This window comes from Paralichthys olivaceus, chromosome 22 (genome assembly GCF_024713975.1).
Source record: "Paralichthys olivaceus isolate ysfri-2021 chromosome 22, ASM2471397v2, whole genome shotgun sequence".
Lineage (NCBI taxonomy): Eukaryota > Metazoa > Chordata > Actinopteri > Pleuronectiformes > Paralichthyidae > Paralichthys > Paralichthys olivaceus.
The window spans coordinates 12,839,783-12,852,975 of NC_091114.1; the positions used below are offsets into that span (position 1 = coordinate 12,839,783).

General features: G+C 42.4%; 1 protein-coding gene across 2 annotated transcripts in view; it reads right to left on the reverse strand.

The window, feature by feature from the left end:
- Positions 1 to 493: 493 nt before the first annotated feature.
- stim2b (stromal interaction molecule 2b) overlaps positions 494 to 13,193 on the reverse strand; it is a 35,044-nt gene continuing 22,344 nt past the window's right edge. The window contains exons 3-12 of one of the 2 annotated variants that reach the window (XM_020095681.2): positions 9,902 to 10,013; positions 8,797 to 8,908; positions 6,911 to 7,026; positions 6,633 to 6,810; positions 6,363 to 6,540; positions 5,875 to 6,036; positions 4,808 to 4,908; positions 3,966 to 4,204; positions 3,687 to 3,876; positions 494 to 3,173 (exon numbers count right to left, since the gene is read on the reverse strand). In XM_020095681.2, the coding sequence (XP_019951240.2) occupies positions 2,549 to 3,173; positions 3,687 to 3,876; positions 3,966 to 4,204; positions 4,808 to 4,908; positions 5,875 to 6,036; positions 6,363 to 6,540; positions 6,633 to 6,810; positions 6,911 to 7,026; positions 8,797 to 8,908; positions 9,902 to 10,013 (2,013 nt within the window). In that variant the 3' untranslated portion in view covers positions 494 to 2,548. Of the gene's footprint in view, positions 3,174 to 3,632; positions 3,877 to 3,965; positions 4,205 to 4,807; positions 4,909 to 5,874; positions 6,037 to 6,362; positions 6,541 to 6,632; positions 6,811 to 6,910; positions 7,027 to 8,796; positions 8,909 to 9,901; positions 10,014 to 13,193 lie in introns of both variants that reach the window. The other variant, XM_069518632.1, reaches the window with a different exon arrangement.

Genomic DNA, 13,193 nt, shown 5'->3' on the forward strand with positions numbered 1-13,193 from the left:
CAGATGCTGTGTCAGGACGATCTGTTCCCACACACACTGCTCAAAGGACCTGGCTGTTTGCAGGGGGAAAACAAGTAAGACCTGAAATGCAAATATTAATTTGTTAATCACGTTAAACTTTAAGATGTAAGTGAAAAATTCCACCAGTTTCGAGTCCGAAGATATTGAGTTTTCTGGGATTTTTACTTTAAAATATGAATTAAATCAAAATCCAAAAACTGAGTTTTCAAGCAATCGCAGCAGCAGATGTTTTTGGAACGGATCATGTCTAAAAGACACAGGATCCTAGATTTCCCATGATGCAACATGACAAACCAATTTTTGGCCATAAAGTATGATGATCCTGATAATTTAAAGATTTTGGTCGATTGGTTCCATGCAGGGGAAAAAAAGTACGCAAATGTCCATGTTTAAAAACGCTTTGTGTCCACGTCCTCAGTAACAATCACAATTAACAGGATTTAGAAGCAAAATATCAAAAGCGGAAAACTTCTCCAATGCCTCCATTTTTTATTAATTTTTCTACTGTATACAAATATTCACACACAAAATGTTCTCAAAAAAAGCCCCTATTGTCTCGTAAACATTCGTTTGCCCCTCATCTTTCGGCTCTGTCTTTTGTGTCCTTCATTGTGTGCTGCGTTGTCCACGACCTTCTTAATATATGTTTTTTCTTCTTCTTAAAAACAGAGGCCACCGGATCCTCGTCTCCCAGACACGCCTCATGCACGGCATTACCCCCCATTACCGACCTTTCGTCACGGTCTCTGCCGGCGTCCGTCATGTGACCCGGTCCGGGATGAAGGGAGGAAGGCAGAAATCACAGTGTGAAGCTGGACGTGTTGACATCAGTGCGCTCGGTGCGGGCCCAGAGGTGAGGAGCGGGGCCATATTGCGTGGGTCGGCTTCGAGCTTAGTGGGAGGGGGGCGGGGTTTAGGGGCAAGCCTCGATGTTTCGATCAGATGTGGATGAAAAAAAACGTCCTTTTGCTTGAACAGATAATCCTTTAGTGTTTGTCCTTAAAAAGCCTGCGAACACATGGCAGAGGCCACATCATCACAGTCGAGACAGTGTCAATTACACAAACTATTTTTTAAATATTACATCGTCTCACCTCCCTCCCTCAAACACGACACGACTATGGCACTCGAACAGAATGAATCGCACACAAACATCTGGTCGCGACATCAAGCGTTTAGATTTGAAGAGATTTAAGACAAAACATGGAAATGGTCTGTTGTTTGGCTACAGAATGCAGTTTGTCAAGTAATGAGGGAGAGCTAGATTACAGGGAACAGGACTGGTGCGAGTTAAATCTGCATATTCGTTCAACCTTCTTCAGTTCATAGGGACCCCCACCAATCTAAACCTAGTAATGCGAAAACAAAGTATACGTATATATATAGAGAGAGAGAGAGATTTTTTAATATATTTAAGAGGATAATGGACGGTGACATTGAAGTTGCATCAGATAATTGTGGCTCTGGCATTACAAGCTGCATTTTCACTGCCGCCGCCCATGTGTTCCTCTCATCTCTGTAACTTTATTCAATATGTACTCCGCCAGCAGTGGCTCTTTCCCAAAATACCAGGAAAGCTGTAGTGCAATAAACTTTTTAGCAGGATTTTCTTTTTAAAAGGAAAATTCATCAAGTACGGAGTTTAGCACTTGAACACTTTTTAAGATGCAATTCATAATTTGAACAGGGGGGTGGGTTAGTACGACTGAGTATTAGGGCCATGTTAAAGAAAATAAGCATTAGAGATAAAAGCAATATATAAAATGTTATAATTTCTGTTTCTCGGGAAACTACAATTTCCCTTTGAATAGATCAAAGTATTAACCGAGAACTTTGTTCGACCAAGTTTTCCTGGTAAGTTGAGATGAATTCTTTTGTTATTTATGAAACGTACGGCAAAGTTTAATTTAACAAGATGTTCCTCATTTTAACGCAGGTGACAGACTGGTCCTCTGAGGACCATGTTTAAAAAAACACAGTCTAAAATTGACTTTTTTCTCGTTATCCCCTTTAAGTGGCCGTAATACTCCATCGTTAAATTAGGACATTGGAGAAAGGACTAAACATTATTCCAGATTTTACGATCTGACCTTTTTTCTGGGTGTTATTCACGTGTTGCTGTCGCTATTCAAAGTGAGATTTAAACAGCAGATATGTTTCTCTACAAGACATCAACAGTGAAACTACGTTTTATACGATACCGTTACTCAGAGTGGCTTTTTTGGTTCAAAAGCAAAGTAACATTAAGAGAAGACAGCGAACAGGTCGTGCGCGTCGTCTGATTGACCTTTCCGTGACCTTAGCAGGTTTCCCTGTGAGGCTGAGTGAACTAAATAAAAAGGCGTTATTGAAAAATAAGGCGACCAGTCTGGAGTGTTTGAAGGCGTCCAGCCTGAGCTACATTCCATCTTTGATAACAAAATAACTTAGGAGAGAAAATTAAATGTTTTAGCTTATAGTGATGTCCTTTTTATTAGTATTCAGGCTAAAACAACTTATCTTATTTCTCTCTTTCACTCATTCAGTTTTATTTTTTCTTCTTAAATAGGCTTTTGATTTTAGATGAGGAGCGCTTGATTCTCTCTCCATTGTCGCTGGAGTCCTGGGAGGAGGTGCTCTGGAGCTTGTGCTCCCTCCCCATGCTCCGGCCCTCCGAGTCCAGGGAGGTCAGAGATGGGTAGCGCCCCACGTTGGGCAGCATGCTCGCAGGCAGCTGCCCGTAGCTGTAGGACTTCTCCAGGATGCCGTTGTACACGCCCTTTCCCGTGGGCGAGGTGATGCTCCCCTGCGTGAAGGTTACGCTCTGAGACTCGGGCAGGATGTGGGTGAGGTCGGGCGAGCCTCTGTGTGCAAACGGGTGGTGCTCCAAGGCCGGGGAGGGTGAGGTGGACGGCGGCCCTGAGGGGGTGGTGGCCGAGGTCTGGGGAAGAGGGGGTGGCGTGGAGTCCCTGAGACTGCTGCTGCTGCTGCTGCTGCTGGTGTGGGTGGTGCATGCTGGGAGCTCTGGACTTTGGCTGTACAGCAGCAGCTCCTCGCGGGAGATCTTGCGGTATGGGGTCTCCGATCCGGGCGTGCAGGGGTTGTGCGGCTGCTTCCGGCCCATGGACGAGTTGAGGGAGTCTGTGTCGGAGCTGCCCTCCTGAGCCTGTTCCCTGAGAGAGGAGAGCGGACACGACATCGTCACAACTTGTAGAGACTCGCAAAAAGAAAAAATTTTAACAGGAGATTGAAAAAGGAGGAAATGTTTGTGGCAGACGTTAGTGTTGTGAGTATAAGTCTTCTGTTGACATATTTTGTCCTGGCAGTTGTTTAACTCCTCAAACGTGTTTCTACAGGTTGTGTTTTTCTTTGGATTAAGTTACTGAGCCAATACTCATCATTGCTACATGACTGTGGCCACGTTTTGAGTTTTCTCGGGGTCTAGTGTAAAAACCAGGAGTTAAAGATCCTGCTGACTAACAGTGTCAGACATTCACTGGTTGTGTTGTGTAATGTGCAGATTGTGTTGGAGGTGATTCATGCATCCTCCACGGTCTAAGTGACACCCAGAGAGACAAGTTACCATTCAACCCCAAGCTCATAGCATCAGCGTGAATGTCTGGATAAAACACCTGTAAGTCCAAACTTTAAAACCATTCCGCGGCGTTCCGGCCACCGCTACATACCCCCTCCTATCCGAGCTGAACATGATATGTTCGTCGTCGGCCTCGGGGTGATAGGAGAGGGACGAGCTGGCCATGGACAGCAGGTCAGGGTCCGGCGACATCAGCGAGGACTGGGGGGAGCTCATCAGGCTACGGCGGGAGCGACACAGGCTGCTGTTGCGTGTCAGTGAAGGCCGGATCAACGTAGTTGCTGGAGAAAAGATATAAACGGTGAATTTAAAACACCAAGAGAAAAAAAACACACAGTTAAAATTTCTACGTCAAAACTCTCTAACTTACTCGTAAACTGCGGAAGGATGGGGGGCGTATCCTCGTCCAGGTCATCCACTCCTCCCGCGATGGGGTAGGGAGGCACCGAAACTCGCGGCATGACCACCCAGCTGTGGTCTGAGTAGAGGCTGGCCGTCAGGTTCGGCAGCCCCGAGTTACTGACGACAGGGAAGCCGCAGAGCTTCTCGATCTGCTGCCAGCGGTGCAGCCGCTCCCTCAGGCACGCCGTCACCTCCGACAGGGCTTTCCTGAGGAACGCAGATGAATGAGATGGCAGCACGATACAGTGACTGTGTGTGTGATCTCATTGCTGATGGTGATTGAAATCCTTGAGGCCGTCTGTGCTTTGATTCGTCAGTTTTGGGGCCTGAGCTGGTTTGATGCTGTTCTAGCACAGAAGATTTAACTTTCATCTTTTTTGGATTCAAACACAAAGGAGTTGTTCTTGTCAGTGGCAGAACAGGGATTATAGAGGTTTGATTAATTAATTACATTGAATATAAAACTTTAACGATGTTGAGAACTTAATTGAACTTAACGCTTCTATCACATGATCTGGTTTTTAATGACAATTATATGTTCTTATAATATCCCCCACCTCTAGTCACATAAACAGTATGTTATTGCACACACACATATTTACACCTGCTTGTTTATTTGTTTTTCTGCAGGATGACACAAAAAACTACTGAGCTGATTCCTGCTGGAAGGATGTGACGAGGACAGAAGACTGGATTGAATTCAAGACGACTGAACCTCGATGGAGGTATGCACCTAATCTAATTTAACGTGTACTCGTAGCTACTGTTGAGTCACATCAATTGTGTGCGTGTCAGAGTTCGAGTTCTTACTTTGCCTCTAGTATCTTGTGGTCCACCTCATCCAGTGATGAACTGTGGGCTACGTGAAGAGTTCCAAACACAGAACTTCTCTTCTTTTTGATTTTCTCTGCCTGAAATTGATGAAAAAATGTAGATGTTAGTTTGCATCAATCTTAATCGTTTCTACACAGAGAGTACGTTGGTTTGTAAGTTTAAACGAAATCTCTATATGAGCAGGGAAACCCCTTGAAAGAAAACATCAAACAATATCATAAAAAGACAATTGACTATTAAATAACTATTAAGTTAATTGGTTGAGATCTTATTACAGTTCACTACAGAGATAAGTACCAGAATAAAACTTTATTATCCCTGTGCAGAGTTGTAATTAAATCCTGTGGCTTTTATTTTGTAGTAATGGTCACTTTAAATTTGACTTCCTGGAGTGCTGCCACTTCCTGCCATTCACACAAGTCATCAGTTCACCGGCCAAAATATCCCACTAGTGGTAATGTGAGTGATATTTTATAATATTACTCCCACGGCCACAGAGCTGCCAGACAACACACCGATTTTATACGACATGAATTAAAACAAATGGATGTTGACACGAGAGCAAATTGATATTTCATGATGGATTTGAGCCAATCACAGCTTCACATCCTGTATCATGTGGTTAGAGGTGAATGTTGGGGCAGGTTTGTATCCGGTCGTCTCCTGCCAGTCAACACATTCCACCTTTAACACACAGTTTAAAGTGAGATATCCTCTGTTGTATTTACTGTAAAATTACTTACTTACTTAATTAACTTGTTGCACATATTTTAATAAATAAAGTATCTAGTAGAGGAGCTGTGTGTCTGGAAGTTAAATTCAAAGTAAGAAAACGTGACACTGACATTTACTAAAACAGAAACTAATCAGTGCTTCAATATGAGCGAGATACATGTTAAATGTACGCAGTTTAAATACTGTTAGTACTCTCCTCACAACATGTGATGTATTAAATTGACCCTAACACATCATGGGCACGGTGGCTTAGTGCTGCTGCTCCCCACGTCACATGTTTTCAGTCCTAACTCAAAAGATAAAGTTACCTCGTCTTTGGCGACGCACAGCTGGAACTCTGCGTTCTGTTTCTTGATGTTGTAGTATTGAACCTCCACCTCGTGCGTGAGCTGCAGCCACTTCTGAAGAGCTTCTGGCACCGAGCGCTCCGACTGCATCTCCTTCTCCGCTCTCTTCAGGGCCTTCCGCACCTTCAGGGGGGAACACAGAGCACGTCGGGGTGCAGAGGTTTGAGTCAGGTTCTGTGTTGAATATTTAAAAACCTTTTCCCATGAGATTATTAATCATAAACAGCAACAGAGAGGGATTAGTAACTCTGTGAATCTAAAGTCTTGTGAATGTCCAATAATCTATTTTGTGAAAGAAATAAAAATTTACATGAAAAAATCTGAAATCAGTGTCTGAAGATCACTGATGAATATATTAACAGTAATGATGTTAGTACTGGCTACTTCAGTAGAATATAAACGTCTCTGTGCATTTGAATAGTAATTCATCTGTGGGTGAGGGTCAGTACCTGTACGAGCTCCTCCTCAGCGTATTTGAGGCGGCTCAGCTCACACTCGGCTCCCTCTCGCAGCTCTCGGAGCCTGTGAGCCTCCTTTTTGGCCCCGTTAATCTCATCCCTCATTTTCTGCTCGAGGTTCTGCTTCTCCACCGCCACCGTGCGGTTCTCTTCCTGAGCTTTCTCCAGTCTAAGAGGAAACAGAAATACGTTTAAACAATTTCTACTTCCTGTTTTGCCCAAGAGAGTTGAAGGTGAAGATGACTCTGCGTTTCCACGTACCGGCTCTGCAGGTCTAAGAGGCTTTGCTCAGCGTGCTGCAGGCTGTCCAGATCCTTCATCATCTGAGAGATGTGCACTTTGCTGGACTTGTTTTGCACGTAGGCAAACCAGCAGCCCCCAACACCGATCACTATGGAAACCATCAGGATGAAGTCTTTCATCCAGTTGTGTTGTGGACCTGAAGAGAAGGAAGACTTGGTTACAGAATTAACACTTTTCTGAAGCTGGGGTTTGGATTTAATGAGTAGCGATGGTTGTATAATAATGTGTGTACTCACGGAGCGGAGGACCAAACAGCACTGCGTCCAGTGCCTTCAGGTTTAGTTTTTGTTTATGCCGCTGGTCTAATATCTTCAGCTGCATCGACATAAACGACGGTTCATTTGCTGCTATTCTGAAATATGAAGAGAAAACACGAATCAGCACTGAATACTGAGCATTTAGTTTCACTGGATTTACTTCTCTACACTGAGACGTTATCACTGTCTGTGTGCAAAATTACAGTTCTGACTGTCGGACATTTAAAATGTTATATAACCAACAAGAGAACAAATCCTTGTTTTCTACTGCTGCATGTACAAGGTAAAGAAAGAACAGTGAAAAGCAGAGGAGCTTGTTCTTGTTATTTAACTTCTATATAATGACATTATATAGTGTGCATTAGGGCCAGTGTTAAAACATTAATAGTGTATAAAGGGATGTCCTCCAAGTTGTGGGGGGACCGATAGATCACATTTTATTGGACAATAAGTATAATGTGGGATCAAAGTACCTGGACTTTTACAGTTACAGATTTATGAGGCTAAATGCGAATTTCCATTATTGGCACAACATTTTGCACAACTGCAATTCTTTAGTGTGGATATTTTATTTATGTTAACTCCAGATGTGAATAAGCACAGCTGCAATTCGTGTGATTTTCAAAAGACAGTTGTTAACATGATGTAGTATACAAGCGCTTTAGAAACTAGGACTGTAACTTTATTAAATAAAGACCTGTTGTGGAAACTGAATTGACTTTTTTTTTACTGTAAATACAACGTATGAGTAATAACATACATAATAAATATTACCAGCTGCTTCACTGGATCTAATCCCTTAAATAAATATTCAGGCAGTAAATAAGCAGCTGTAACGCTGCAGCTACTAAACACATCTCAGCCTGTTTATGTTGTCTGAGCTGGAACTTAACAATGAACTATATTTTCCTTGTTGTTTGTTTACGACACATTTATCAGTTTAGTGATTAAAGAGGTCCTGAAAATATCCCCCTGAGAACATCGTGACAATTTGAACGCTGCTCCACAAACGTCACAACTGACAGAAATTCAATAATAAGGAAACAGGATGAATGATTGAATTTTTCCAGCTAAAAATATCAGTACTGGTCTTAAGAGCCTCATATCACTCAAGTCCCACTGAGAACTACACACGTGATTGTGTGTCTGCGGGAAAGACGCACACACAGACACACAACGTGCACTCTGCCTGGTTCGACCCTGTGACACCGCTGTCACAAGGCCGGTGTCTGCATGCCACCACCATCTTGTACAGCTGAGACAACATGGCAGCCAGTAGAAACTGTACCCCTCTGCTGTGACATCACTTCATGAGTCAGCGCCCACCGGCCCTGTGGCGGAATACGAAACCCCTCCGCTCTACTCATGCCGTACATGCAGTTTGCGGCGAGTCACATTCCACAAGTGTCCCAGCAGCGTCTGACTTTCTGTAACTTCAACTCTCAGATTACTTAAGTTAACAATTTCATCTTCATGGTGCCGCACGAAGGAATTGTGGGAATATATTGAGTTACGACTTTACAACAAGATTGTAAACTGATCTTGGCTCCACTAAAACATCTCAGACACGGTTTCTAATACAACTCAAAACACCAAAGTGAAGAATCTACCTGCTTCAGAAAAGGCCTTTTTTCCCCTTGTGCTGTCACTTATCACCAGCAGTGGGCAGCATTGAACCAACAACGATCAGAATATTACCACTGATCATAATCACTCTTTCCCAGAGCATCTTCATTTGAGGATAATTATTTGCATGAAGCATTTTTAATATTGGCCTTTAAGGTTTAGAACGTTTTATTTTCAAATGTATTTTTCAAATGTTCTGCGCAGGTTGTGTCGCTGTGTTTCAGACGAGCTGTACTCACCGAGGTAAGGTGTTCCCCGAGACCCGGAAGTCCCGGAAGTTCTTCTCATACTGCGGCAGCTCCACCGACTCCTTCAGCCACTGCACCGTGTCCTCCATCGTCCAGTTGTGGACTGAGAGACAGAGGGGGACATGGTGATGATGTCAGTACTTCATTAAAGCATTTAACATTCACAGAATAATCAAGGATGAGAATAAACAGGTGGAGGTGAGACGTGTTTCTCAGCCTCAGGACAAGACCAAATATAGGATGTTCATTTTCTGTGGTGTGTGTTTATTTCAAATACTGAGCGAACACGAGTTCATGTTTAACACTCAAACTTCCAGAGTGGTGAATAAACACTGGTGCACACGCAGGTTGAGAATGACAGATGGTGTTTGAAGTCAAAACACAGATGTGTTATAATGAGGAGTTGTTTTCAAATTTTGTCCCAATTTGAAATTCAAATAGGAGAAGAGGCGGAAGAGATAAAATTCAATATTATCTTAACAAACACTGAGTCACTTAGAGGGAAAGTCTATTATCAACAGCAGTAAAACAGTCAATACCACTAACTACGAATATACACTGTTAAGAACTGTAAATTAAGAATTGCTCCTACTTTTATTTTATAATAATAATCTGCAGAGAAAATAAAAAGCCACACTTCACTCTGGATAAATGTCCTCAGTCGTTGTTTAGTCTCGTTCTGGCCTTGACGCCTCAAATTAAACTCTAGAATTGAGAGACGTCTGAAGTAATTTGAGGTGCTAGGAATGCTGGAACTGAAACTGTTGAACAAAAGTGCTGTAGAATAGAATAAGATAAAAAAGATCTCCAAACTCTGTTTCTTATATTTTACACCATTTTGTGTTGCTGCTTTGCTGCGGAGCACTTTGTGGGTTTATAAAGGTTGTAAAATGATTTATGTTGGTGAGTATTGCACCAAGTGAATGTCTAAATGTTCATGGTCTAAGAAAAAAACACATTTAGTAGAATAAAGTCATCATTTCAACAAACAGGATGAAATGATTCTCCTCTGTCACCACAGGAGTGCGTCTCCCTCCTCTACACACAGTACAGACGCGTGTGATTGTCTGGACGCAGAGGCACTTCTTTAATTTACCTTCAGACGTCTTCCAGCCCTTCCACAGCTCCTCCACTGTGATGTGCTGGTCTTCATGGTGCAGGTTGCTGTGCTTGTTGGTTTGCTGCTGCTTCATGTCTTCTATTATAAACTGGGGGAATAAATGAGACAGAATTAAGTCCTTATACTTTTACTTTTATTGGTTTGTAACATTTTAGAATTGGAGTCTGGGGCAGACACAGCTTGTCTGTGTATGTCCATGTGTGGTTTTGAGAGAAGGAGGTGTAGAAAGTTGGCTTTGACTAAAAGTCTGGCTTTCGATCTCTCTCTCTCTCTCTCTCTCTCTCTCTCTCTCTCTCTCTCTCTCTCTCTCTCTCTCTCTCTCTCTCTCTCTCTCTCTCTCACACACACACACACACACTTTCTTTTCACTCTCTTTTCTTCCTTTTAGGGACTTTAGAAGAAAGGCACCATTTCCACCTGCATGTGTGTGTGTGTGTTTTCAGTTTCCGGCTCTACTCTGGTAGCTCAGAACTAAATGTCCCTGCAAGAGTCGGCCACAGCAAACTTAACAAATTGCCAGGACACCGGTAGTGTTACCAAGAAGCATGGCTGACTACCCGACGATTCATCCGTTCACAACTCAAACCATCTGTTAACTTATTAGCTCTTGATACCACAGCAGTGAGGTGCTAATCTGCATAAATCAGATGTGTGCAAAGTTAATGTGCAGTGGGTGTTTTTCAGATGCAAATCTCAAATAATTTGAATTTATTGAGATTAAACAGTAGATTTGAGTTGAGTTGTTGAGATTATAGCTTCCAGTGAACAGGACTCAGCAATATTAAAATGTTCTTGTGCTTTCCTCCCACTTTTCAAACTGTTAATGAGCAGTTATGAAAATGTTTGAATGTAGAGCTTATGTTGAGGATTTATCATATTGTGACGTACCATGGAACTAAATTATTATTATGGTGGTGTCTTTTCAAATGACCACCACGGCTTGAACAAAAGCACATATCACAAGTTCATATTCACGCTGGAGAAGAAATGAGCTTGGCCTAAAGACAAAGCGTGGAAGAAGCTGTGACTTCTTGTAAAGTTGCAGGTTATTAACATTCATGGTGCAGCTACAAACTCTCGGAGCCTCTTTACACAGAGCTACCGTTAGAGACGGTGACCCACAACGATGTTTTTGAATCACAGAAGTGAACGTTGCAGCTGCAGCCGGAGGTGTTTTGACTGTTTTGACATGTCACCCTGCGATGAATCATAGACACAGATCACTGAGTTTCACATCTGACTTGACGAGACTAAAACAGCACGCTAAGATTCCAGCACAGCAGGAGCACAGAAGTCGTCATCACTGCTCCACTGCTCCGCACTCCCTTAAAATGCTCCTGAAAGCCTTTAAAGTTACACCTCAAACAACTGCACTTATCAAGACGTGCACACAGACGTGGAACTGGCAGTTTTAAAGTACATCAGTCCTTTCACGCATGTCCACTGTGCACAGTGACGGACACAACGCTGGGATTCTGTCATTGAATACACAATAGCAGTGTGGTGTTGAGCTGCTGCCTGACACAAACGTCTCCAGCACTGAACACTTTTCTCCTGCCACTGAAAAAAAAACTCTCTGATCGAGAAACTGTCTCCAGCGACTTTCACCTCGTGAATATGCATTAATTAAAATGTTCATTTATTCTAAGGACACATTTAAAGCAACACTGCTGAGCGGCAGCGCCCTCTGCAACCACACGTGGTGACTAATTCTGTCTTCTCCATGTCCTGACAATAAAGTGTTTTGAAGCATAACTGAATAAATTACCCATGATCCCCAGCTTCCTGAACCAGAACAGCTGCCGCTGTCACAAAACCACCAAACTGTTTAGAATTCTTGGCATTTTAAAAGTTTCCTGCTGAAAATTAGAGGTACACGCTGGTTTTTATTGACCTGAAAGTCTTTTTAAACTCATCTTCAGTTCTGCTTCACTCTTGAACTCGCTGGTTTCAGTTTATTAAAAGTACAGAATCACAGCTTATCTAATCCAAAACCTTTCAAATCTCAACTGAAATATTTCTTTAAGTGGGAGAAAGTTTCTTATTCAAAATAAAATCCTGTCTGCCAATCCATCCTATTATTCTTGAGATATTTTAGTTTGGATCAAAGTCGTGGACCAATTGATGCCCAAAAAAATATAAAGATAAAAGATTTCCTAAAGGATTTATTACCCTCACATCAATGGATCCAGGATTCCACAGAGAATCTAACCTGATTACAGTATTTGATCTCGTTATAAAAGGGTTGTAGAAACCACAGATTCAGACTGAATCTAGTTGCACCCTCATGGTTTTCTAATAGTCTCCTTTTGAGTCTGAAAAGCTCTTTCACCACATCAGCGATGGACAAAATACTCAAAGTGGCCTTCAAAGTTTGCACAGAGCTTTTTTTTCCTTCTCATTCTTCTTTCGCAATAAAGATGCAAATGAGTTCTCACTGACGTAAAGCCAGGAACAGACTAAAGGAACCCAACTCTCTGCTGAGTCACTGGAGGGACAACATGTCCAAACAAACGTCTCTAACGCTCGCTGAACTTTATCAGGAATGAAATCCTGCAGACGGAGATGCAGCCTATCCATTGGTCAGTTACATTGTTAGGTGGATTTACGCAAAATCTGCAGAATGGGTTTTCAGAAGACTTAAGACAAATTACATTTTGGAGAGGATCTGGACAAACACATGGATCCAGGAATTTTTCATCCCCAAGTTCCCAATAAATAATTCATGGAAAAAATCTTGCATATTATATATTTAGGGGACTGATATCTAGGATTTGATTTGGTTTTCTATCAAAGCATCATTCTTCCACGATAGACATTAAATGATTTCATGATCGGCACTGATCGACATTAAGTGGACAGTGGGGCCTTGGCGGAGGTACGTGTTCTACTGAGTGACATTCTTGGGATCCAGCATCTGATCACTTTAAATTAGGGCTTAATTACAATAAGACAGCTCACATAGGATCAGAGTAAGTTTACAGGATTAGAAGTGTGATCAGGAAACGTCTTGCGGGCCGACTAGTGAAGCAGCTTTATGCGTATGGTCAACGACGGCTTTGTGACGCTTGAGTCATATAAAATATGTGGCGAGCTGCTCACAGAGATCGGTCTTTGTGTGGTTGACTTTACAGCTTCTGTGGTTAAGAGTTTAGATTGTGAGATAGTTCAGACGATTAGAGGCCACGAAACCCCTGCCAGAGAAACGAATGAAATGTTAATGTGAACGTAAACATGGTAAAGGCGACGGGATGGCGAGCGTTAACTC